Source organism: Pollicipes pollicipes, unplaced genomic scaffold, assembly GCF_011947565.3.
Source record: "Pollicipes pollicipes isolate AB1234 unplaced genomic scaffold, Ppol_2.1 Scaffold_4740;HRSCAF=5597_pilon_pilon_pilon, whole genome shotgun sequence".
NCBI lineage: Eukaryota > Metazoa > Arthropoda > Thecostraca > Pollicipedomorpha > Pollicipedidae > Pollicipes > Pollicipes pollicipes.
In genome coordinates, this window is record NW_023596545.1 from 9334268 (window position 1) to 9360788 (window position 26521).

General features: G+C 49.5%; 2 protein-coding genes across 4 annotated transcripts; one reads left to right on the plus strand and one right to left on the minus strand.

Annotated features, from left to right (window-relative positions):
• The first annotated feature begins 2360 nt into the window (after window positions 1-2360).
• On the plus strand, window positions 2361-7430 carry LOC119098683 (39S ribosomal protein L2, mitochondrial). 3 transcript variants are annotated; one of them, XM_037221668.1, is made up of 6 exons: window positions 2361-2564; window positions 3965-4180; window positions 4891-5084; window positions 6079-6227; window positions 6660-6778; window positions 7151-7430. In XM_037221668.1, the coding sequence occupies exons 2-6, from the start codon at window positions 3973-3975 to the stop codon at window positions 7417-7419; spliced, it is 939 nt and encodes a 312-aa protein (XP_037077563.1). In that variant the 5' UTR covers window positions 2361-2564; window positions 3965-3972; the 3' UTR covers window positions 7420-7430. The 3 variants fall into 3 exon arrangements, with proteins under 3 accessions (XP_037077563.1, XP_037077564.1, XP_037077565.1); XM_037221669.1 differs by lacking the exon at window positions 2361-2564 and adding an exon at window positions 2701-2756; XM_037221670.1 differs by lacking the exon at window positions 2361-2564 and adding an exon at window positions 3117-3181.
• A 1112-nt stretch (window positions 7431-8542) lies between these two features.
• Window positions 8543-23628, minus strand: LOC119099004 (uncharacterized). Its single transcript, XM_037222051.1, has 5 exons — window positions 23517-23628; window positions 17437-17572; window positions 12268-12416; window positions 11700-11820; window positions 8543-8838 (listed from the first exon to the last, which is right to left on the minus strand). The coding sequence occupies exons 1-5, from the start codon at window positions 23626-23628 to the stop codon at window positions 8559-8561; spliced, it is 798 nt and encodes a 265-aa protein (XP_037077946.1). The 3' UTR covers window positions 8543-8558.
• Between the last annotated feature and the right edge of the window lie 2893 nt (window positions 23629-26521).

The window sequence follows — 26521 nt, forward strand, 5'->3', positions numbered from 1 at the left end:
CGCCGGCTGACGACACAGCTTCGGCCCTCACAAAACGCGCTGTCGGAGCTGGCACTGAACAGCGCACCGCACGGCAGCACGCTGACGGGGGGAGGGGGAGGGGAGCCGCTGCACCAGGTCAGTTACCACGACAGCCGACGCCACCAGCCCGCTGTTCAAACGAGGGATCGCGTTCCCACCGGCTGCCTCATGCGACGTGAACTGCCGCTGGTTAGTCAGTGGAACAGCCCGAGCCGCAGCATGTGATGGGTGACCAAATCTGCCAGCAAGGTTACGAGGCGATCTGCCTGCCACCCAGCCTGCTCCACCTGCATGTTGTCAAGTGCTGTGCTTAAGGAAATACCAATCCAGTCATCCCTATGGCGACTTATCTGCGCCGGCCTACAGGCCAGGCTGGCTGAAGCGAGGATGCTGCACAACAGGTGAGGTATAGACTGGCACCAGCCCAGAACCCATTATCATAGAACTTGCTTGATTGAGATAAGAATGGGAATGACTTCCCTCTGGATGATGACTCAGAAAATGACCAGTAATCTATACAGTACACTTAAATTCCAGACACAATCTAACAAGGTGTTTCTGATAAGACAAACTGCAAATAGCTTATTTATTCAGTTATATGCTTGCATACTTAGTTCTGACCAACATAGTTCATACCAGTGGTTACATACCAACATAGTGATCTAGTGTTAACCAACCAGTGGTTACATACCAACATAGTTCATACCATACCAACAGCCCTTCTGTTGACCTCACTGAAATTATCACGGAATATACTGTGTCATGCCTCTTCACATGCGACTATGGCTGTGATAGGTAACAAACATTGCACAAAGTTCAAACAAGGATGAAATTTGTTTAAACAAGGAAACCATCCACACTGGTCATCACAGGGAACAGCACACAACATAATGCTGCCCATCCATATCTAGCAAATTTGAATGCACAACTGGTCCCAACTTTCCCTGACAGCACTTAGCCTTGATCCTTACTAGAACACTGGAACTGCTTTATCATCTCCATTGAGATCCTACCCTAGCATGCACTGTGACTTGACTAACACAATCTACACTGTGATTAAGTCTTTTAAAAGCCAGGTTCAGAATTGCATGGCTTAGCAGGATATGGTCTAGTAGAGCATGGAAATAGGACATCATCTAAAACACCAGCTGCAAAAAGCTTGATCGATAATAGACAGCTTGTTTGGAAACCAGAAGCATTTCATAGAAAAAGCTGCCCAAAGTAGTTTGATGCCAGTGGTAGACTTGCAATAGTGATACCTGTAGAAAAACCTTGCAGGTAATGAGAAATATGTTTAAAGTTGAGTTTGGCTTAGGAATGGTAAGGGCAGCATATCCTGCCTAATTTGTTTGGGAAAGCTTTTTAAAAGCTTCCCAGTGATGCACAGAAAGCTTCAAGTGAATTTTATTATCAATTTTGGAGGCACTCCCATGCCTATGGCTCATTATCAAATTTTCTGATCATATCTATATTATCAATGCTTATATAGCTCCATTATCTCGATTTTTCTGTATGGAATGAGACCATTACTGCTGCCTCATCTGTCTGATGATTTCCTTAAGCCTACACACTGTGCAGTGCCCATTGTAAATTTTACAGTGTTATATGCCATAGCAATACTCAGCAGTGACCAATACTGGCTTGTTCATGGCCAGCTGCCAACTGGATATTGCTGAGAAGTTCAATAATCAAGCAGGGTTTCTGGGACGCAACCCACAACTTGCCGCCTGCAGTCAGGTATCCATCACCCTACCAACATAGCATTGGTGATGGCTTACACTAACTGGATTGCAATAAGGCACACATAACAGCCATCATTCTTCACCAACGCGAGCATGAATTGCAACCATGTCATTTGTCTTACTAAGGTGTGCCTATGCGGGTCAAGGTGTGCCGACGTCCACAAAATGCTAATGAACTTCACACCGAAGAAAAGACAGCCTCATATGCTCCAAGCATCTCTGAAATGACCAGAAACAGGCAAGAAAAAAAAACAAAAGCTGATATCATCTGACTTCTCGTACCAACGAAATTACCTACCAGTCACCCGAAACTTTCACACCAATGCAAACAGTGTGAAAATTTACCAGTTGTCGCAGAGTCGCCATAATTGTAACGTGAAGATCCTGTCCGCACAATTTATTCAGTTATCTATTTAGTGACGACCTCCGATTTCGATGAAAACGTGTCTCCTGTTTAACCAGGGCTTAAGAACAACGAAAATGACGTTGATTAAAATATTATGTGACCTCCAAGATAAATTGAAGGTCGGAGCGCCGGAACTCCCATCACATCCGCGAATATGCTTAGTACCAAAACTTACTAAGAGGGGAAATATTCTTTAGCACTGATCGCTACTAAGCGTGGCGCAGCCTATTATCAGCGTGTAGTAAAGGCCGATTACTGTAGCGAAATTACATTACCTGAAACAGAACCGCTTCAGTTGTCTGGAAAGTGCTTTGATAGAGGGGCATTATTAGAGCCTAAAAAGTAATACACATCTTGGAGTATCTATCTGGTCGTGACCAGCGGTGGTGTGTAAGGTGAGGTTTTGTTTAATTGCAATGATGTTATTTAAGGAAATTTTAATGGCTGTTTTATGAATTACTGACCCCAGGCATTTGGGGAGCATAATTCTGCAGGCACCCAGCAGTCTGGCAGTTGCTTCATCAAAACCCTGTCCTCTCCATGTGCAAAGAAATTTGTTTTAAAACATTTGCTCTGCAAGATGTAGGGTAAGCATTTTAAGTTATGACTTCTGAAATCAGAGCCCATTCTGAGCTTGCTTGTTGCATTAGCTGTGACAAGGAAGCTCCAGATACAGCATTGCTGCAGTGTTGTGTGGTAAAAGTTAAACATGTTAAACTCATTGCTTGGAATGGCCTGTCCTGACCTCTGACATCAAAGGATGTTTGTATGGTGGTCACAGTAGTTGACTCATTACTAAAACAGTGTGATGCGACCTGTGTGTAGAGTACAGCTTACTTAGCATGTTAGTGTTAGGTCACAGCTCAACATCACAAGCTGTATGTTCATCTGTTAATTAAAAGATCACTTTAGGTCATCAAGACCCCTTTATAAGTCACAGCTTGGACTGAGCAGTTGCTAAATGATGTGCATCTCAATCTTTACAGCAACAAAAATCATTTCACTTTTTTAAGTAAGGCCTTGAGTTATGTAACATGGCTTACAAGGTTTATTATAGGTATTTGAACATTGATAAGACAGTAGTAAAATATTTGTTCCTTAGAAAAAAACCAGGAGAATGGAGATATAGAGGTGCTAATATTTTGACTATGTGCCTTTATCAAAGCAATAGCAGAAATGGATATGCAAATTCAGAGGTGATTTTGGAATTAATATGAACAGCAAAAGTTAATTCACTTCTGCCATTGTTTTGATAAATGCATGTTGCCAAACTATCAGCACATCTTTATATCCATTCTCAGGGTTTTTCTATGAGGGATGAGGCTATCACTTTTGTTTTATCCATGTAAATAAGACTCCTCACAAATGCACTTAATAACCTGCAGTTTTTAAAGATTTGATCCAAACTCTGAATGGATGGATTTCTGGGAACAGAGCTCACACTGAGCAATGCTTGTGTGAGTCCTGACCCCTACCCACCAACCCTACCATCCGATTGCACAATTCTGGGCAACAGCAGAATTTAGGGCAAAATTTGAATATGCTGCAATGCCCCTTGTGGCCCTTCCTGCCCTCTGATATCAGCTGACCTTTAGCATGACCACTGCCACTGGCCCAGCTCATATCTGTCAAGGGCGAGGAGCAAGGGCTTTAAGCGATTTGAACCCACCGGTTCGGTGGTTGGACTGGAAGGCAGGCGCTCTAAACAACTAACCAACTGACCGATCCAGACAGACACTATGTATTTGAGCATCATCTGATTTGTTGTCATCAAGCATGTCTTCTTTTGTTGCAGCACCAACCATGCTTCCATCACTGTTGAGGTCACTGCGGCTGCTGAGTGTTGGTCAGCGGGTGCCGGCTGCTGCCCAGGTGCGCCTCATCAGCAAGGACGTGCGCGTGCCCAAGCCGGGCGTCGGCATCCAGTACCAGTACCGGGTGAAGCTACCTGAAAAGTACACCATCCGCCGGCTGCCCATCCAGAAGCTGGCCGGCCGCGACCCGGCTACCGGTGAGTAGCCCGCGGCGCGCGGCGGACGAGCCTGCCGGACCCCAGCTGCTGGTCCGGGGCATGCTGGCCGCCATGCACGCCTCATAGCCTAAGGCCTGCATGCTGGGACAGTGAGTGGAGACCGAAATATAGGAATGTTTGTGACATTGTTCTGGTGTTTTCAATAGCAACTACCCACACATAACGTTTGCTACACATACCCTAGTTTGATTTGTAAAATAATTAGCATAGTTTGGATTTTCATGCAACAGCAGATGATGAAAGCAGACTTTTTGAGTAGCCGTAAAGGAATATTTTGTTCTAATGCAACAGCGGATGACGGAAATGCTGAGCAGCGTCTACGCGTAATGCGTCTCACTGGTTTCATTTCCTGCTCAGCTCACCCACTGTTATCCGGTCCCTGTTGTTCCTGTTCCTGATGCTGTTGTGAGGACACACTGCAAGATATCCTTGTGCTAGAACCGTGGATCTCTGCAGTCTCACCTGCACCCACGTGTTGTTTCCACCGCTTGTCGAATCCGCCGGCTGCGGACGTCTAGTCCATTTGTAAGGCGCCGATGCGCGTGGGCGGGATCTGCCTCTGATCGTCCCAGCCGGCGCCTGACGGGCATGGTGAAGTCCGTGGGGCGCTTACAGAGCACCCGTGGATGTGCGCTGTCTCCGCCCCACGTCACCCCACCGGCGCCTGACCTGGCGCCGCCTCTGCGCAGGCCGCGTGGTGGTGGGCACGGTGGGCGGCGGCAGCAAGCGGAAGTACCGCTGGGTGGACGTGCGCCGGCCGCCGCTCGAGGACGGCTCGCCCCGCCAGGAGCGCGTGCTCCAGACCCTGTACGACCCGCTGCGCACGTGCACCATCGCGCTCGTGGCGCACGGCGAGCACATCCGATACGTCATCGCTCACGAGGTGAGGCCTCGGCCCGAGCGGTTGTCTTCGATGCAAAGGAAAGAGTGTTGTCTTGGATATGGGTAAGACATGTACCCACGGATAGCGCACACCAGGTCATGGAAATGTCGTTTTGAGGTACTAGCGGGTTTCGCAAGTGGTTCCCCACCCGATTATGCCATATTCACCTAATCAGACATGGGCGGACAACTCCATGTGGCTTTTGTGTCAGTGGCCACATCATTTTGACGGAAATTAGTTTGACGTGTTGCCATAATGATGCATATTCCTTTGCGTCGCGTTACCTCGCTTTATTGGCGTTCTCTACTGATTGTCCTGGGAGTTTGATTTCATGCACAGGTTACAAACCATCGCTTTTATGTTTTAATACAGTTTGCTCCGTTGATTCTTGTCCGTGCCGATAGCTCAGTTGGCTATAGTGCCTGCTTCCAATCCACCCATTCGTGACAGGGTGAGATCAAATCGCTGTAGGCGTTCAGCGCTCGCTTCTTGTCTGCAAAGCAGGGAAGCCCGGCACGGGCCGCTCTAGAGGTCAGCTGACGTCAGAGGGCAGGATGCGTCATGCCGAGCAATGTTGAACTTTCGCCACCAAAGTCTGCCATTGACCTGGAATGTGACGATCGCATGGCGAGTGCCAGGGGTCGCGCGACAATCGCACTTAGCATCGGCTCCTATCCCAGAAATTCGCCCATCAAAAGACTCAGAGTAAATATTTAAAGAAGGTCGGCGTTCTTCACACAGAGAAACACAAAGGTGACTGCGGACACCGGCGTGCCTGACTGTCGCTGACGGTGTCGCAGGGCATGCGTGCTGGTGACGTCATCACCACCTACGGCGACATTCCTCGGACCCCGGCACGCCCGACTGTCGATGACGGTGTCGCATGTCATGCGCGCTGGTGACATCATCACCATCTACGGCGACATTCCTCGGACCCCGGCGTGCCTGACTGTCGATGACGGTGTCGATGACGGTGTCGATGACGGTGTCGCAGGGCATGCGCGCTGGTGACATCATCACCACCTACGGCGACATTCCTCGGATCCCGGTACGGCCGCGGATCGGCGACGCCCACCCTCTCGGCGCGCTGCCGGCCGGCACAGAGGTGTTCAACGTGGAAAAATACCTCGGCGAAGAGGATAGGTGGGTGCTCTTCGAGGACGCGCGCCGGGCGTCGCGCCCAGGTGCGGGATAGGCTGGTGAAGGAAGTGGTTGTGGAGACCTCATGATCAGCAAAGGACCATTTTTAGTCTGTATTTTTTTGTGCTGGAATCCAGGCACATGTCTGCTTGTCGGCGTAAGGGACATGAATTCACAACGGCGAGGATGTAAAGCATGTGTACCTTCTTTCATGTTTGAATATCACGTTTGAAATTGATTTCACTACAAACCTACTGCTACACTAAATGCATTTTACTCTGATCAAAGCTGACCGAGAAGTGTCGGACTCTTCAAGTCAGTCTGATCTGCCCGCTAGGTCGCTGGAAATGTACGCAGGTACACGGATCGCACGGCATTAGCACCCGCCAGACTGCAGCAGCTGTGCACAGCAGCGTCGCCTCCCTGTGCCGACAGGATGTGTGTTGCCGGCGGCACGTTCTGCACGGTGCTGCGCCGGGTCGGTGATCGGGTGTTGCTGCAGATGCCGTCCAAACGGCAGTTCTCGCTGCGCCAGGAGTGCACGGCCGTTGTTGGTAAGGCCGACCGCCACGTCGCGCCGGACAGCCAGCTGATGACAGCGGCACAGACTGCTGGGAATGTGTGGTTCTGACTGGGCTCCTGACGACATTTATCTTGCGTCATCTCATTCTAAGCCAGCTAATGGTATAGGCACTGAAATAGTGTCCTGCTTTTGGTCGTGCTGCATTTGACTCGAGGCGATTTCCAGCGGACGGTTGTGAGAAGTTTGCGAACGTTTGGGTCAAAGTGCGACTTCGTCCTTTTTCCCAGCCGCGTTCTTCCCGGTTGCCCCCTTCTCACTCCACAGTCACGAAGGTATCTGTTCTCGGGGTTTGGAGCACATTTTGCTAGCCTCCGGCAGCGCGCTGACCGCCGGCCGTCCGCAGGTCGGGTGAGCATGCGCACACCCAGCATCCGGCCGATCGGCTCGGCCCAGCGGCTGCGCCACCTGGGCTACCGGCCGCGCTCCGGCCTCTGGCAGCGCAAGACGGGCCGCTTCGGGCGCAAGGTGCGCCGTCCGCCGCCGCTGCGCGAGCTGGACGCGCCGCCGCCGCCGCCGGCCGAGGTGCAGCGGCTCACTCTGCACGACGTGCACGTGCACAACTCGGAGGACACGGCGAAACTGTTCAGGCCGCTCCGGGGCATGACCAACTAGCGCCGTCTTGTGGCGGGTCGAGCGGCACGAGACCTAGCGGGTGCGGTTGTCGTGTTGGGTGCATTTTGTGTATGAGTGCTCCGAGCTGAGCGAGTCCACTTGCAAATGAGTGTCGGCGGCGTGTTGACACTGCTGCGGTGGCCCCTTGCCCGTGACTGGGGAGTGGTTCGGCTGATGTGGTAGCCGCGGTGTTTGCCAGGGCGTAGTGATGACGTGGTGACCGCAAGCTGCGTGTGCGCGCGGCGACCCTGCCGCGGACTGCATTGTTGTCCTCAGTGCCGCTGTGAGGCCACGCGTGGGGTGTGACCCAGCTGCGACACGCTTCGAACACAGTCGGTAACCCTGTGGGCTGCATCTGAAACGTCGTATTGACGCGGATCAATCGCGGCGAACACTGAACGTTCGTTGAAGGTCCGGAATATGCAAATGCTCAACGCATTGTTTGTTGTCTGAGATCAATCAACGAGATGAAACTTTGCGAGTGGACATGCTTGTCAAACCCGAAAATTACACATGTGTTCCTTCATATTTTGTGGCGAGGCGGGTACTATGTTCACGCAGGACGTCCTCTGCCACGGCGCTTGCTTGCCGTTGACGGATGCGCTCACGACAACAGACGGCGTACATGACAACAGCCGCACAGCGCTTGTCTGTCGTTGACGGGTTGCGCTCATTATAACAGACGGCGTACATGACAACGACCGCACAGCGCTTGCTCGCCGTTGGCGGATGGCGCTCATGACAACAGACGGCGTACATGACAACAACCGCACGGCGCTACACGAGCCGAGGGCGATGCAGAAAATGAAGTACTATAAATGACGCACCCATAGATGTAACACTATAAGTGACCCTAACCGATGCTCCGTTCCGCTCCCGACCTGGCACGGCTTCACAGTCGCTCGTTCTCGATGGGCCTACCCTCCCACGTGCACTCGAACGCACCGGACGCTGCCGATGTAACCTCAGCAGCGACATCGCGTCCACGGACACGCCCGAGACAGATTCGCTGGCTGGTGTTCGGCCTCGGCCCAGTCTCCAGCTATCCACAGCTGCAGCTGGCGCGACCTTCCAGACACTTCCTTGTGCTCTGAGCCTCTCGCCCATGCCTCGGGCGCTTGGCATCCCGCCTGGCTTTGCTAGCGACCGGCTAGCGGTATGCGGAAGCAGGCGGTGCGGTAGGCCAGCAGGCCCAGCGCCACTCCCAGCAGCACTGTCGCCAGCGCCAGCACCGTAATGGCCAGTGCGGCGCCGGTGACGGTGGCGGCGGCGGCCGGCGCCGGCGGCACGTACAGCGCCGAGCTGCCGCACGGCGACTCCAGCAGGAAGGCAGTCAGCGCCTGATCCAGCCGACCAGGCACGCCGGCGCAGCGAGAGGCCTGGTCCGCGGAGCACGCCGACGCCGCCTGCAGCGTCCGGCTGAAACGAATGGCGTATCATGTCATGTCATTGGGGCTTTACGACGCATTCAGCTGCTGAGGCTATATGGCGTCGCCTGCCTGTCACCTTGGCAGAAAGGGCGGGCTCCGCGGGGAACCGAACCCCGTACCTCTGGTTTATCGCTGTCTGTGTCTGTGAGGGGCTGCACCAGCCGGGAACCAATGCAGTTAGCGCGCCCCTGAAACCCCAACCGTCCGGGCGCGAAGCGGGTGTACATCAATGAAGGGGTGCAAGGCCGGACTGAAACATACGGGGCCAGGCTAGGAGGCCCTCGTTGCTAAGTAGGAAGCCCTGTTTTGAACAGGGGGTCCTGTTATGAATTTTAAAGGACCCGTTATAGGCTTGGAGGTCCCGTTTTGAACAAGGAGGCCTCCATGATGAACCCGGAGGTCCCCGTCATGAACCTGGAGGCCCCCGTTTTGGAAAACTATGTCTCCATTATGGACTAGGAAATCCTCGTCACGAACTAGGAGGCCCCATTATGACGTAGGAGACTCCGTTAGGAACTAGGGGACCCTTGTTATAGATAAGGAGGCGCTTTATTTTTATCCTCAGGACCATTTTCTGGAACAAAAGACATGTATCATGCATCAGCAGTATCAGCAAGCTCATTTTTATGCATCAGAAGGCCCATTATTTGGCCTGTTTACGCGCACACTTCTATTTCGTGGTTGGATATGTGTCATAGCACTTCACATGTTTCACTACTTTGCACCACATTTGGAAACAAAACAGCCCTGGAGAAATACGTGCGGGCGACCCGAGGTCCAATTCGAAATAAAATACGAAACGGCATGCCTAAAGAACCCCCCCCCCCTGCGATTAGTCAATGGCCAGGACAAGCTGAAAGGTGAAGAGTTCTTCGCAAATATCACGTGACCTATCGTGACCTGATCCGACCTAACCTTGTAAAATGAATTTCTTGCAATGGATGATGATAGATTTTCTATGTACTACTACTATATTACTACTTGATTTGCTACGATTGTTCCTTATGATTACAGCATATAAACGTCGCATAGTCGAGGTGGTGATATAGACATACAGTGTCTGCGCCTACGCTTTTCATGTATGCTTGCATGAAGGCGTCATTTCGCAAAATCTGCAGAAAAATAACATTTCACCTTATCTAGGTCAAGTTGCTCGGGGACATGAATCACATGGATATGCTATGGAAGCGGGATAAATCATGTACATCATCGTGGCACCTAAATAGTAACCCAGTGGCGGTTGTGTATTCGTGAACAAGCTTGTACACTTTTAGCAGCATACCTCGCGAAAATACGGAAATTTTAGCTCCATGGTGATCACTAACATTATTTTATATTTCTTCGATTTTGTCATCAACGGGCTCAGAAAGAACAAATTAAGGAGAGAAAACACCACACCTTTGAATTTGTCCAATTAATGCAAAGTGGGCAACTCATCTAATGAATGGCAGTTTCAGCCAATACCCTGCTGCGATAGCACATGCATCTGGTTCGGCTCTCAGGTATGTGCGTGTGTCACAACCTTGGGAAGTTGTGTGGCGGGGTATTTGAATGACGGGACGGCATTTTAAGTCAAGTAAGTCAAACCTCGTAAGTAAAGTAACTTAAGTCGCGGAGACATTGACAAATTCGGCGTGGCGAAGCCGAAGACAACAGTTCGAAATCACACGAGGCCGATGTTAGCAGGAGCGCAGGCAGGCAAAGGTCGGATTTTAAGCCAAGCCCATAATTCAAGCATTGCTCAAAGTCAAAGTCGAAGCTTGGTGTTGAAAATGACACAAAGCCAAAGCCAGTCGTGAAAAAATGGCACGAGTGGAAGCTGGACCCCAAGCCATTGAAGAAAAGTCGCGACTTGGCAAAGCCGAAGCGGAAGCAGGCCTCGCTCCCATGAATTCCCTTATACAACATAAGCGAACACCTCCTCACATTGTAAATCGCATGCGAATGCCGATTGTAGTCTAATGGACTTGCTAGCGCGGGACAATCGATACCACTGCCATATCACTAGGTTCAATTGGGAAATTTAAAAATATTTTGCTGACGGAAAGCAAGCTTCCGTCAGCGCAGAGAAATAGGTTATTCCTAAAAACGCAAGTGCGATATATGATGCATGGTTATGGTTCGGACAAGCCCTGACTCCAACATTTTCTCGCTGCGATGGCTGCAGCTTTTAACACGACCCCAGGGAATGTAGGGCAGCCAGTGTATCCGCCTGGCCACGGGCCCGCATATCAGATACCCGCATATCAGGGTCAGAAGTCCCCGTTTTAGGACAACAAGGCCCTTTGCTGGACTTGGTGGCCCGTTTGTAAATCGGAAGGATTCTTTTCTGACTGAGGAGGAAATACGTCGACAAGGGAGCGTGTGCCTCCGGGCCATCCCCTTGAATATAATGCTGTCCAGGTGGCTCCAGGTGAGGAGACCCCAGTCTGTCCAGGAGGCATTCTGGAAAACCTGCCCCAAACTCAAAATCCGTGGCGCCGTCCCTGGCCATGAGTTTCTCGACTAAGCAGTGCCACTGCTTTGCAAGGACAAGTGTCACCACTCTGCAAGGACCAGTGCCATCGGTCTGCAAAGATTATAGCCACCTATCTCCAAGGACTGGTGCCACCACTCTGCGACGACTATCGCTACATATCTGCAAGAACAGGTGTTACCGCTCTGCAAGGACTAGTGTCACCATTCTGCAAAGTCCAGTGCCACCGCTCTGCGAAAACTATCGCCATCTATCTGCAAGTACTAGTGCCACCGCTCTGCAAGGACCAGTGGCACCGCTCTGCAAAGACTATCGCCACATATCTGCAAGGACTGTTGCCACCCTTCTGCAAGAGCAGTGGCGCAGGCACTCACCGGCATTCTGCGGGATCCAGCTTGACCTTCAGCAAGTCGGTGACGTGAGTGATATTGGCGCTCCTCTCAAGACACTGCAGGTACGTGAGCGGGTTCCAACATGATGTGCGGCGAAAAAACTCTGTCAAAGGCAGTCGGTGGTAAGGGCAGCATATTTTCAGAAATATGGCATATCACCTCGATTAACGTGGCATGGCCCATGGAAGATGTGATATAGCCATGATGCGTACGTTACCAAGGATTACGTCGCTTAACATCCGCGTTACGTTATCAGTTATCGATGCCAATTATGCCCGTCACCACGTTGCCCGTGTTCGCCTCAACAGCATATACCGTCTCAGCTGAATTTGGCATAGTGCTTGTAAACACAATACGTGAACTAGGCGTATGCAGTGCATTATATGATATATGCATGCATAATATATATATATATATATATATATATATATATATATATATATATATATATATATATATAAATCTGTGACACATCATCAAGTGCACATGGAAAGGGGTCGTCAATCCTTCGGAACATGTTTTCGCTTTCTAGAAGGCGCCGAGAACCCACCCAACATGTTGGCTGCGCCATCAGCACATAGATGTCTCTGCACGGCACGTAGGCCGCTCAGCCAGCCGTCGTACACCAATCGGCCGTCGGCGGCGCTGCAATCGCCATCGATGATGTCTGACGTACAGTTGAGGGCGTCGTCTAGAGCACTGTGGAAGGAGTCTGACCATTCAATGAACCACGTCACATGTGTGCGCTGGCCTCGCTCACAACGGACGAATCAACGCCTGTTCTGAAAAGCAAGCAATTCGCCTACGAGGCCCGTAAACCACATCGCGCATGGGAGCATAGCGGAGCATCCGATACCACCTGGTGAACAACACACGATAACACGTCGACACGGAGTCATTGCGCCCAATTTTAGACACGACGCTGATTCGCTCTCATGACTTCTTTTCCCCCACTAGGCTTCGCGAAGCCTGGTGGGGAATCATGCATCGACATCATCAGCATCGATGATGCTGATGATGTCGCGTTGGGTGGCCTTTTACCGCCAATTTGATTCATCTTGTGGCCATGTATTTGTGGTCTAACTAATAAGTTTAGACATGTCGAAAAGAGCACGACTGGCTTGACAGTCTTGAAAATTGAGGTCTTGTCATGAGTGTTAAAATCAGAACAGTAAATAATAGTACGTGTTAAAATGACCCATCAACATTATGCCCACCGGAATAGCCACCCTGGTCACGTCGACCGTTACTTTTCCGAACGAGCTTATTGTAAAGCTTGATATGCGGTATGTTGTACAGTATCGCTCCTTTGCGTTGTAGAGTCATGCTCCAAAACGCACAGAGTATTTTCGTCTGGGCTATGATCTCAACCGCTTAGCCAATTTTGAACTGTAGCATTTCGCTGATGTCATGGCGCGTGCTGCTGTTTTGACCACCTGTGCTGTTTCAGCTGGGAACTCTGGCTCACGGTGCAGAGGAACAAAACAAAAAACGGTCTGAGTCTGCGTCGTCGGTGTAAACATCGCCTTTGGTCGAGGTCAGGCATTTGATAGACGTTCCTCGTTTACGAGACCCACACGCACTCATGTATGCGGGGTTCATCCGTGTCAAGCTCCTGCACTGTCAAGACGGTCGCGCTCCTTTGGCCTTCCAACCAGGGGACCAGTGCGTAACGCGGGTGACGCATTACGCTGTGATATCACTGCGGTAGACCGTCCTCAGCGGCAACCGCGGCGTCAGAACGTGAGACCACTGACAACTAGCCGGGGCAATACAACGGCTGTCGCGCCCCGCCGCCAGTGTGCCGGCAAACAGGTCAATTTGAGGCTCAGCCACCGCGGCCTGTGTCGTTGGGACGGGCCATGACAGCTTGTCCAAACAAGGAAATATTTCCGTCACACAATGCCAGCCGGTGTGAGGTGTTCCACCCAGTTCATTCGAATCAGCGGGCGCCGAGCCTGGCGCACCGGCACTCGGAGGCCCCTGTGACCGCCGGGAGCGACCCCCGGCACTCGGAGGCCTCGGTGACTGCCGGGAGCGACTCCCAGCACTCGGAGGCCTCGGTGACTGCCGGGAGAGACCCCCGCATCGGCACTCGGAGGCCTCGGTGACCGCCGGGAGCGATCCCCAGCACTCGGAGGCCTCGGTGACCGCCGGGAGCGACCCCCACACCGCAGGTATGTCTGCTCGGCCTCAGCTGACCGTGGTTTGGCGCGCGCCAGACTGATGATTCAGCGGCCGTACGCCAATAGGGGCGGGGGACGGACGTATCCCAGAAAGGCGTGGGGTACAGCCAGCTGTTTGCTGGCACCGCGTTGGTGTCAATTTTATCGCAGCTTGAAGGCTCGCACGGAAGTATCAACCTCATGACCGCTCTCATTGTTACACGTGACATTACTGTTCAGTTTCGTGATAAACCGCACACGCTGGTGACCGGCTGGACTGAAGTTGCGTCAACCACAGGCCTGGCGTTGGAAGCACGCGAAAGGCACGCACATCACAGCTGACCTGGAATCGAGTTTTGGACACACGGTCGAAAGCCGGGGGACACAATGCTCCAGCCCCAGCCTGACACTCGAACTATTTATGTACCAGCGTCATCCGGAGTACATTCCCTTTGGTTGTGACAACTGATATCGAGGATGGTATGTTTCACAAAAACGCTTCTCATGGTGATCATTTTTCATGTGAACTGCATCGGTGCTAATGCTAATAATGCGTCGGCCATGCTAACCGGCGGAACTCAGACCGTTGTCACCCGCAGCTATCCTGGCCTGGTTCATGCCTGCACAAATTGTGTGGTCAGCTGTGCACATCACCATAAGCAAAGCCCTTAATATGGCCGGTTGGATGACAGGAAGTGCATGACCGAGTGTTGCACGTTCTTAGTCGGGGAACTGGCTGCCATATACTCACCGATCTCGCGTGGTAGTGACATCAGGAATGTGAGGAAGGGCCGGCCAAATCTAGAAGCACCACAATTCTAACGCAATCGTTGCACGTGGACTTTGCAAAGGGGCGCTGTATTTACAGCTCACTTCTGCAACACAAGGATCCTGGTGTGGGATAGGTAGATATGTGGAGTGGTGCATTCTACATTAAAATCTGTCAATGCCTATAATTGCGATTTGTGTTTCAAAAGTGACTGCTACATGAATTTAACCAGCGTGGCGGTAGCTAGCAGTGATCAACTGAACCTGAAACATGCCACGATTGTTTTGTCATCGCAAGCAGTCGCTGACAACGAGACCTGTTTCGGCTGCTGGAGGCTTGGACCCGGAGGCGGAAACGCTTGAACAGCTCTGTAACTCATTTTATGCATCAATGTGCTAACTAGCGTTGACGTAATAGTAACATTTCATTGTGAGAATGATGGACAGCATGCAATAAAGAAGTCTATACTGGACAGCATTGTGCCTTTGAAGACCTTTTTAATGTGAGATTTACCAGCAAAATAGAACGTTTGTTTTCGCCCCACCCCAAACTTTGGGTTCAAACGAGGTTCGTGCGGATAGACGTTTCCTCTTACGGAGCAATCATTTATGGATGTTTTAATGCTTTTAAAGCTATTTGCCGGGGGAAATCGTTTCGACTTTACCTATAGTCAAATACATGGTTATAGCATGTGCACTAAAGGAATTGCATACTATTATTACTTTAGCTAAGACGAAAGCAAAGGAAAAGTAATTCTTTGCCAATGCCACGACCTTCCCTCATTAGAGATGGTCGAGAGAGAACGCCAGATTTTAAGGGCGTATCCGTTTTTTTTTTGTACTTGTCACTTATCTTCAGATCAGACACGTCCGATTTCATCGGTGTCACCAGTTTTCTGGAATCCTTTTGAATAGATTAGAATTCAATTTGAAATAACCGTTCAGGCTGGAGGAATCTTATTGAACTACACGGTCATCTCTATTGAAGTTCTGCTTTAATTTGCCTTGCTCTTTCCAACGCCTGTGTTTTGTTATATTTGCAATAGATCAGTTCGTCTACATGCTTGCGTAATAACAGTTGCTATCGCTAGACACGCCATTTAGTGAGACAATATACAACTATGATGCTACTATCACGCGAGTTGAACAAAACGCTATACTATGACATCGATTTCTCCCCTACGGCGTTAAGCACAGTGGCTCTTTTCGAAGCGCACTTTGGCTTTGGAGTGCATAGTATCTTTGGTCTATCGTGATCCGCTGATTCAAACTTTAAGCATTACGCTTCTCCGTGACTGGCATTCGCCGCCCGTGGTGTGAATCACAGACGTGACTTTGTGCTGGCGTTATTCATGGCACAAGAGGCGCTACCTTTAAGTTCGCAGTTCCGCAATGTGCGGTTTAAGGCAACTTAAAAGGGATGCCTCTGGTCCGTAACAGCTGACGACGGTCCTTAGTGCATCCCTTTCAAGGCAGTGTCCAGCCTTTGGGACATATTTCAAAACCACACATGGGTGAAACCTCACGACCATTAGCCTTTCGCAGTGTCACTATAGCCTATATAGCCTATGTTAGCCTATAGCATCATCGAGATGTAGTGAGGAAATCGATGTTAATTGTTTTCGTGTCCAAAACACACTGCAACGTTCTTTCACAACACTTCACTCCTTTCTTTCTTGGTAGTCCTAGTGTACCTCGGATCCGCAACAACTACAGTTGTCGCGACTGGCGTCGTCATGACCGCCGTTGTCATGACAACGGAGTCTGCTGAGGGCCGTTGCCAGCTGTTACGTGCTAGAGGTACAACCTTTGGGCTGTTGAACCCACACACTGCCGACCCGCAGGCTTAAGGTGCCACCCCTACTGGTATGAATGACATCAGTACAAATTCATGTTTGGAGTGGCACAGGAGGGGGGGGGGGGGGGCAAAGGGCAGCTAGCAAGAAGCCCATTGACTGAAGTTTGAACCAGTGCGTCACTAAACAACATGTGATATTTCGTCTCCCAAAGCCAAAGTGCGCTTCTAAAGAGCCACTGTGCTGAACGCCATCAAATTGGGGTATTACACGCTGAAGATACCGAACATACTTTTTACCGAGTAGTGCCGTTTACTGTTCGTTTAACTAAGCGGAATCCATTAAATTGATTTCTACGTTTCTGTAAAAATGTCAGCGCAATATAAAATCCCACGACTAGCAGGTAATGCCGTTAACCACAGGTTTCTATCAGCATTTTCGTGAGAACTGGTCACTTACCATATCGGCTTGGTCCCTCCAATGTTTCGGCGGAATGTTGCAAATAGAAAACACACCAAAAATTCCATCGCAAAAAAGTTACTTTTCTTGGGCGTTATTACTGGCCATGACTACGATGCTGCTAAAATATCGGCCTATTTGATAAGATATAGAAAAAGAGACAATGAAAATTGTCGTCCACCAACATAAAGAAGGCTAAATCCGTGAAAAAGCACACATTTTAGGAAGTTGGGTTGTTTGCCCTTGCTCCCCACCCCTCACAATAACTTTCCCAAATCGACGCTCCTGCCCCAAGATCCATTTTTTGCATAGTCTGGCAATGGCGCATCCAGCCTGGGACTTTTCGCATGCCTTGTGTCGCCCAAACTAACAATGCACAGTTATTCCCGGCGGGAACACGCAGGTGCCACACGCATGTCTGTTATTCCTTTTCAACATACCCGGAATTTGCTAACGCACTCCCTAACACACTGGAAGCGCTGCGTGATCGATCGTTGCGAAGAAAAGCAAGAGAACAAGTTAGGAACTCACAAGCACGTATCGAGGGCGTCTCGGTCCGAGCAGGTGGCAGGCCTCGCAGCCTGTGGGATGTTCTGGCAGGCCAGGTCCTTGACGACCTCGTCGAAGCAGCCGTTCGCAATGGCCGGAATGCAGGCGTCATCTGCGTCTGCAAAGGCGGCCCTGTTATCGTAGCTGCAAACGTGCTCGAATGAACCCCCCCCCCCCCCCTTGCTTCCGGTCTGTTGTTTCTACGCAGGGAAGCCTTGCATCGCAGAGACGGAGTGACGTTCGGTTCATTCATGCAATGACTTGCAATGGCGTCGGGTCGTCGCCTCACCTTGACTCGCTTCTGGGGTCCCAACATACCGACCATTAAAAGGGAAGAAGCCAGACACATGCAACGCAATTTGACAACGAATTGTTTGTTCCGCACTGTCACGTACGGTAAACACGGTGCAATCACGTGGTATACAGGCCCTGAATCCATTCACATGACACGACCACGGTTCGTCTATTGCTTAGGCGCACCCGCTGAGACGATTTGCACAAGTGATGAACCTCCCGCAGTCCATGGCTCCTGGGTAAAGTTTCGTGTCGTATTCTTCGTCAGAGCGTCGGAATTCCACGCCGAGCGTCACGCATACAGTATGTGTTCTTCCGCATTAACAACGCAAAACTTTACGCTGACGGGTTTTCCTAACGTGGAACTTTGTATTGGTGTTATAAAAATTTGATCTTTTAACTTTGTAGAACTTTGCTTTGTATTGTATTGGTAACTACGTGTCGCAATTCACAACTACGTGTACACAATTATTTGTGCCATGGTTCTTAAATGTATGCATTTCTTTATACCACATCCCTTCACTCATGCAATTGATGCGTATGCATTTCTTCGTGTAAGAACTCCCTCGTATCGCATTTCTGCTCGTGTTAATTTCTTTGTACCGTATTACTTTGCGTACGCAATTGTCCCATCACAGTCATTCGCCCATGCAATGATTTGCATGACATTTTATCGCGCACCTAATTTTTCGCAACGCATTTATGTAAGCCTGCACATCTTTTGGACGTATCCAGATACGTATTTACGCATATTTGCATCCGAGTTATAAGTCAAAAGCTGTTCAAGCCAACGGGTACGCCACTTGGGATTTTCAGACCAGCGAAGCACTTATGCTGCGCCGCACGGCGCGACTGTATGTCTGTAAGTATTACCATCACGCACGACTTCATGGCAGATTACGTATCTCATGACTTACGCACCCTTAGGCTCATTTAGCTTAAATATTGTTTTTCTTTGTCCGTGGAACTATTCGTGACGTGGTTTACGAGCACAAATTTGGTCGCATTTCATATGGATGCATGCACGCATGAGCAAAGCTGTGTCCTTCGCGTGAAGATATCCTATCATTATATCAGAGTTCTTTGTACAGAAATTTCACAGGGGAGGCAACCCCGGTGACAGGAGGCGTGGGAGACTGAAGTCTTAGTTCGCTCTTAAGGCATGTCATTTCCCAGAGACAAGTACCTGTACAGGCTGTCATATATGTCTACAATTGTTTTCTCCTAGTGCGAAGTTTTAACTACTCTTCTCATCGAGACCACCAGCCAACAAACTATTCAGTTTGCTAGACGGATTTACGCACCTTGGCATATTTCTACTATTTCTACTAGGAAGACAATTGGGAAGGCGTCTCTGGCGACTGGAGATGCATTTACCTCCATAGTTAACACACCAAAATGTGTTCAGCACCAAATTGTATCAAGTCCTCATTTGCCAGCTTTCTCAAACCTAGTGCACTGATAACGTTAGTGTTAATCGATTGTCCGCTAGTTTGTTGGATTCGGAGCTAGGGCGGCGACATCAGAGACGAGCCACACCGCGTAAAAATGCACTGCGAGAAATGTGCGCCTGGTTAAATCCACTTATTTGGCTGGATTAAGTGTGTCCTGAGTATCGCTTCATTTGACCATGCATAATAGTTCAAAAGCAAAGGTGGAATTTACAGAGGTTGCTCAGTGCATTAGCGAGGAACATTATTCATATAGATAAGACAGTAGTATTAGCCTTATTCCTCGGAAAAACCAGGATAATGGTGATAAAGTTAGGTCGGTATTTCGGCGGCATGCATCTATCGAAACAACAGCAGACGTGCTATTACGGGATACGAGGCACTAGGCTCGTATCTTCTGTTATTGTTTCGATAAAGGCATGTTGCCGAAATATCAGAGCAACTGTATTGCCATTCTCCTGTTTTTTTCCGAGGAATACGGCTAATACTACTGTCTTATCAAAGGTAAAATTTCTTGCATGATATCTAAGCCGCTACAAGCGTGCAATCTTTCAAAAGCATGTCTCTTGCATGGAAGCTGCAACGTTGGTATAAAATTGCTATGGTCTTTCCGGGTAGTGCTAAGAGAAAAACACACTTGCTTCTCCGTATGGTTTCGGACCATATCGTGAGCCCTTCTTCATTTGATTCATTTGGCGAATCAAAAACTTCCAATCAGGAAATGCCTTCAATCACGAAGAAATCACTTGTCCGAGTAGTACAACCGCTTCTCGTATCCACGACCTCCCAAAGATCCACAAGACAAACTTGTCTTGAAACCTGTAATCAACTGTGTGGATTGTCCCGTAAGAAAATAACCCGGTAATTATTAAAACATAGTCATTCTCCTTAAAGAAATATGATCAGAACACCGTCAAACCGTCCACGTTTGCCACAAACGCCGGAGGATGGAGCGCACGGCAAACCAACGTTGTGTGAAGTTTTCAGTCACCAGACTTTTTACTAGGGCACCTGTAGAAAAGCGCGGGCGTACGCACATAGTATCGGCTGGGGCCACGTCTCCCAGCCAAATTTATACCACTTTTTAACGTGTACGTGAGGGAATATTGCCAATTTAAAAGTGCAGATAACACGTAAATTAAAACCGTGATCGACATAAGCGACGTTGACACGCAAGAAATCGTGCGTGCCCGCTGAACTTGGTTTTCAGTGAACATTGTCAAGTAATGCCCATATCGCAACGTTCTGCGTACACCCCTGGGAAAAAGCAATATCCGTGATCTGTGACGAACCCGGATATAACGATACGCTGCCAGAACGGGCGTCTCAAATTGAATGCCAGTATGGGCTCAATCGACCGTTGTATAAAGCTGTGCGCCATTGTCACATACCTCATTTGAAAGGCAAGTTATATGAGCTGAAGGAATGTGCTCCAATTTGTATTTCCCTGTCTGCAGGTCTCAAGCACGTGTACATGAAGCTCTTTGGAGGATAGACGCACCAGACATGCCTGCTTAGATTGGAGATATGGAAAAGTTACATAAACATCACATTTTTCATCTGGAGGCATGGATGTCACGCCTGGCATAACCACCATGGCTACGTGGACTCTATCAGACCTTGTTCACCATAGGAACATACAATCAGGACGACTTTCCCTCTTCCACGCAGTCAATCGACAGCACGCCACTATCGTCACGGACGTATAATGCAGACAGACCAAAATGCAAATCTCACCATCCGAAGAGGTCAAGATCGGGACGATTAAAATCTGAAAAACGAAATGATCCCACACCAGAAGAATTGTGTTTGGTCAATCTACGACAGAAAGTGAGCAGTCTAACTTTCATCCTTACAGCGAACAGAAAACCGCAAAAACTCGTACCCAAGCTATCCTGACAGAGTAACAGTTGGCAAGAGCATGTTTTTGCCCCTTCAAAATTTTTGAAGACCCCTGTTTACAAACTGAAAGTTTGCAAGCTTCACAACCGTTACCAAAGTTTAGGTCGAGAAGGCCCCCTACTACAGGCCCTCTAGAAGTGCCAAATTTGGCTTACAAAACATTTTCCTTCATCAATTTGTCCGTTTTGCAGATAATGAGACCCCTTTACGTACAAAGAAGCCCATGTTCTTAATCAGGCCATCCTATCTCTCGTCTATGGGAACCTTTGCTGACCCGGTAGGATTCTTTCTCAGAATAAGGAGATCCCTGCTCAAGATATGACGGCATATTCTGCACATCAAAACTCAGGATCCAACTTTTATTTTATTTTATCAGGAGGCTGCTGTACTGGATCAGGACGTCGTCTTTTGGGATATTGAGACCTTTTGCGTGAGTCGGATGCCGCATTAGTGAATCGAAAGGATCCTGTTGTGGATAAGGAGACACCATCTATGCATAAAAAGGCCACTCGCTAGAACAGTTCTGCCAAACCCCTCAACCCAAAGTCTGTAGGGCTACCCCTAGCCACAGCACAAACTTGAAAAGCATATCAAGCCATAAACTGGAGACCATGCCGTCTCGGAATTCAGGAGGAAAAGTTGTGCTCCGGGTGTCATGTGATTGTGGCGTTTCGTACGCCGGGGAGACAGGACGGCCGCTTTCCACTGGCGTCGCCAGGCAGCACCGAGATGCGCTCGTGAAAGGTCATCTCGAAAAATTATTCGTCGAAAAACACAGTCAGGTTTACCCTAATGACATCGTTCTTACTCATGTTGACGTCGATGGCAGCAACGAGAAGCTTAGGACGCTAAACCTAACTGAGTCACAGGACCTAACGCCTTCTCTGAAGACAGACAATAGTGGAGCCCGGACAATGGTCTGTCTTCAATAGTCTGTCTTCTGAGAAGGTCTAAGAATAGTCTGCCTTCAAACTGCAATAGTGGAGCCCCACTATTGCAGTTTGAGTGAAGTCCGGTTTGGGCAAGCGGAGTCGGGTGCTTTTCTCGATCTGGGAAAACACTACGCAACTAAACATTAAGGACAAACCTAACTAAAAAAAATAATAATTTCATGGCGGTCAAGTTATGGAAAGCGTAGGCTTTTGACCTGGCTTAGGCTTTTGAGCGGACGAATTTGAGTGACGTGGGCTTATGAGCGAAGACATTTGAGAGACGTGGGCTTCTGAGTGGAGAAATTTGAGTGACGTAAACTTTTCAGTGGTGGACGGCCAATTGGGTGGTTGGTCGTTCCTGTTCATACAGAGGGGAGGGCAGGCAATGCCTGCATCTTGGGTGGAGCTTGGTAACCTTTCCAGGCCTTGATCACCTAAATCTGTGCTTCCATCGCGGCAACGTGAAACTATAGTGATCAAATATGACAAAATATCGGAAAACACACTGGAAAACTTAATATTTCGGAAAATATTTTCTGCGCAGTATAAACGATGTCATGGAGCTGACAGATGGCGCAGTTGGCGCAACACTGCAGAAAGACAGAGAAAAGTTTCCGGTGGCATCGGGATTTTGGTCGGTCCGGAAACAAATGACGTCACGAGGACTGTGAGGACTAGCCTGGACCGCAGGACGGTCCGTGGAATATTCGTTCCTGGATATTCGGAAATAAGCGTATAACACCAGGCCTCCGTGATAAACGACAGAGAACTATGCTTGTGGAAAAATCTTGCATGGTATTTTTATATCTACATAATTACAATAATCAGAAAAGTATGTTTTGTTGGCGCACGATGGTTGGGCACGGCCGGCCCGTATTGGAACTGTATCTCTGACCAGCAGAATGAGCACCAGGCTTCATCAATTCAACGCTCCAAACAGCATTCAAGGAATCGAGCCCAAGGCTGCTGCATTACAGGCACAGCATCCCCTTGGCCATAAATGTGGTGAATTCGTTACGTCTTGAAACAATCAGCACCAGGCAAAACAATCAACACCAAAGCTTGCCGACCCCCCCCCCCCCCCCTCTGATAGCCCATTGCCACGGATATACTTCCGAACACGGTGGTACAAGTGGGGAGGTGGGGGCACCGCATTTGACGTCATATGTAGCCCGAGGCAACAGACATAGGGTCGCGACCATGGGCACTATATGAGTAATGGGGACACGTGGGGAACAATTGGTCCACCACTTTTATGCAACGCCTTGGATAGGCCACTACACCGCAAGACTTTTGGGAGGAAGCGCGTCACCAGTCCTCCCGGTGACGCAACCCCGTTCCGCACGGACCACAACAGCAGATACGGCACGCAACAACCAAAACATCACCATCGCCACAACCCCGTCCCTCAGCTCCTGACCCCCCCCCCCCCTTCCCGCACTACCACCTCCTCCGACTGTGCAGTGTGGTAGGGCGAGCTCACCTTCACCTGGGTCTGCCGGGGCCTGAGCGGCGGCCGACAGCACCGGCTGCAGCAGCGCGGCCAGCAGCAGCAGCAGCTGCAGCAGCGACGGTGGGGAGCGTGAGCCGGGCATGGTGCGGAATGGAGCCGGCGTCGGGCGCCAGCGTCGACCCTGGCCGCCGCCGGACGTCCGCCGCCGGCGGACAGGAAGGTACGGCCTCGCGGTCCGGCTGGCGGCGCCGATAAGGACGGCGCCGTGCCAGGCGTCGCGGGGAATTAGACGCGAGGCGCCGCCAGATGCGGTCACAGACAGGTCCGGACGGCGCCGCGTGCCGAGGCATAGTAGTGGAAAATACGAGGAACGGATGGATCTGGATAAGGTTGCGAATGTTTTGCTGTTGGCTAGTTTTTGGAACCTGTACTGAGAAAGACTACCTCAGGCTGGAGCGTGGCTGAAGCGTCCGGGTGGTTGGTTGAATACGACGCACGAGGTTGGGGTGCAGGGTCAATTTGACTCCATACAAATAGAAATAAGAAAACTATAGATACCGGACTTACGGAGTGGCTTCCCTTTGCATGAGCTCATTTGTGTAAAATTTTTGATTTTATGACGCTGACTCGGATAAAAGTCTAACAAGGTCAAACTTAAGATCGACATGCGAAGTGCTCCTAGAACTCCTTATACAAATAACTGGCAAAAAAAGGTTTTTTTAAAGCAAAAGGTCATTCGGGGTTATTTCAGTTCAGTGAAGAGGTCAAGCTAACAAAATATATTCAAGATTATCCAAACATTTTTACAAATAAAAATAGCCTTAAGGGCCATCATAGGCGGTATGTTACTTTTTTGTTACTTGAGGCAAAAGGCTGGAGACCATTTTTATGTCAGTGGTCTTCCATCACCTTTATAAAGCCAAAATAGAAGTCTGTCGCTGTTTATGTGGTCATAAAATTGAACGTGAAAGCAAAAACTACCCCACTCGGCAAGTTTTGAGTGGAGCAAAAATTTGGTTTGACCTTGATGCGTTCTTCATGCCTTAGCCCAGCTTGACAGAATTGGTTGAAATAATTATTTTAACTGTCTTTTTGCCGTAGCGACCACATCAAAGTTGCATAATACCCTTCGACACTCCGTTGTCACACCGGCTCGAAAGATATCCCAAGAGCTGCCGTCGCTGGCTACCATGGCATGACTAGCCTGCCACTGGTCAGCAGCCTTAAGAGGTATTTTGTGTACCAAAAAATCGGCTATTCAACATCTCCCGTGAGAAACATTTGGCCAGGCTAGACATACCGTTGAGCTGTTTTGGAAAAATCCTTGGGTCAAATTGTTCTCCCCCCCCCCCCCGAGCGCGTGTTAACACTCGCCCAGGTGGCCGGCTCGGGTGGGTGGGGGGGGGGGGGGGGGGGGGGGGTCAAACTGACCCCGCTAGATCTCGGGAACTAAGAGAGCTAGAGGCACCAAATCTACAGGGTGTGTTGACTTGCGCATGAACTCACTTAAGTCAAAGCTGGAGGTTCCTAGGTTATGACCTTTGGGTCAGACAAGATCAAACAAGGTCAAATTCCAGGTCGGTCTCCAAAGTGCCCCCAGAACCTAGACAAGTGTTCCTAAGCAAAAGTTCGCATGCTCCGTTAAGGCCAGTGACCTTGTTTTGCCTTTTCAAGGTCATGGTGACCAAAGTCATATAAGACTGCTCTGAGCTTTGCATTTGAATAACCGACAGAGATTACACTACGAAGTATGTTCCTAAAAAAAACAAATGCTGATCTGGGTCATTTTAGGTCAATAACCTATTCTAATCTCTACGAAGTCCATAGAGGATGTAGAATGCGGTTCCTGCTATCAATAAATTCGAAATAAGCGCCGGAAACTATGCCATACAGCAAGCTCTATGGTAATCAAACAGGTTGGTTTTGACTTTGGTCTAGCGTTCATACTTGACCTTAGGTCAATGTAATTTTCTCATTCGATTGTTGTGTTGCCAACAAAAGCATCTCAGAGATGTATGGCTTCGTCTAAGGCTCCGTTGCTGCGTCAGATTGAACGATTCCCTGGAAATTGACTTCGCTGAAACCATAAGCTGACTTTGATCTGCCATAGGTCAGCGACCTTACTAGATACATCTAAATTCTTGACCCCAAACGATTCACTGTTCAATTATCCACAGCTCAGTGAAATTGGCGTGGCTACGCCGCGCCGTTTGGAAACCATTCCGGAAAAATCTTCGGGGGTTGGGTCAATTTAACTCTCCCACCCGAGCGCGTGTTAAAAAGACCCCCCCCCCCGAGAGTCGAGAGCTGGATGATTTTTTCTTACTCGTCGGTTTCCATACAACAATTGCTGCAGAGTAGATTGTAAATAACGTTTTGGGTTGACCAGTTGTTTATGCCGAAAAGCGCCCGAAATGTCTGCGAAAGACTGTAGGCAAGATTTCAGCCCACTCTGAAAAGTTATCTTTGGGGCCCGGGGAAATTTTCACGCAACGTCAGGCGTCGCAATCTCGCATTCAAGCGCATATTCTTTTACGTCAAACACCAGTCGCAAATTCTTCGCAACAAACGTCGACAGATAAAGCTCGTGCCTATAGACAGAAGTTCTACAAGACACTGCCTCTGCACGACACAAATTACCCGGGACAATGTCCCTGCAGGACGTTGCTTCCGCTGGCGAAATGTTCATGCGCAAAGCTTCTACGCGCCAACTCCTCAATATACATAACTTTTGCACATCACTCCTCCACGACTGAGCCGCTATAGCCAAAACAAAATTCATAAGACGCTACTTCTGTAGATATGTCGTTTGCTTTCAAACACTCAACACTACACAAATTTTACAGACAAACCACAGGTCAAAATTTGAACGATCAAAACTTAACATGGCATCACTCCAGATCGACGAAATACGTAGGGATAAATCTTGCGCTGACAAAATGCACAGGGCGAAATTTCCAGGTTGACAGCTTTCCAGCCGCAAAAGGTTGTGACAAAGAACAAAACCACCACACAGGACTGCTACCAAAGCTGGA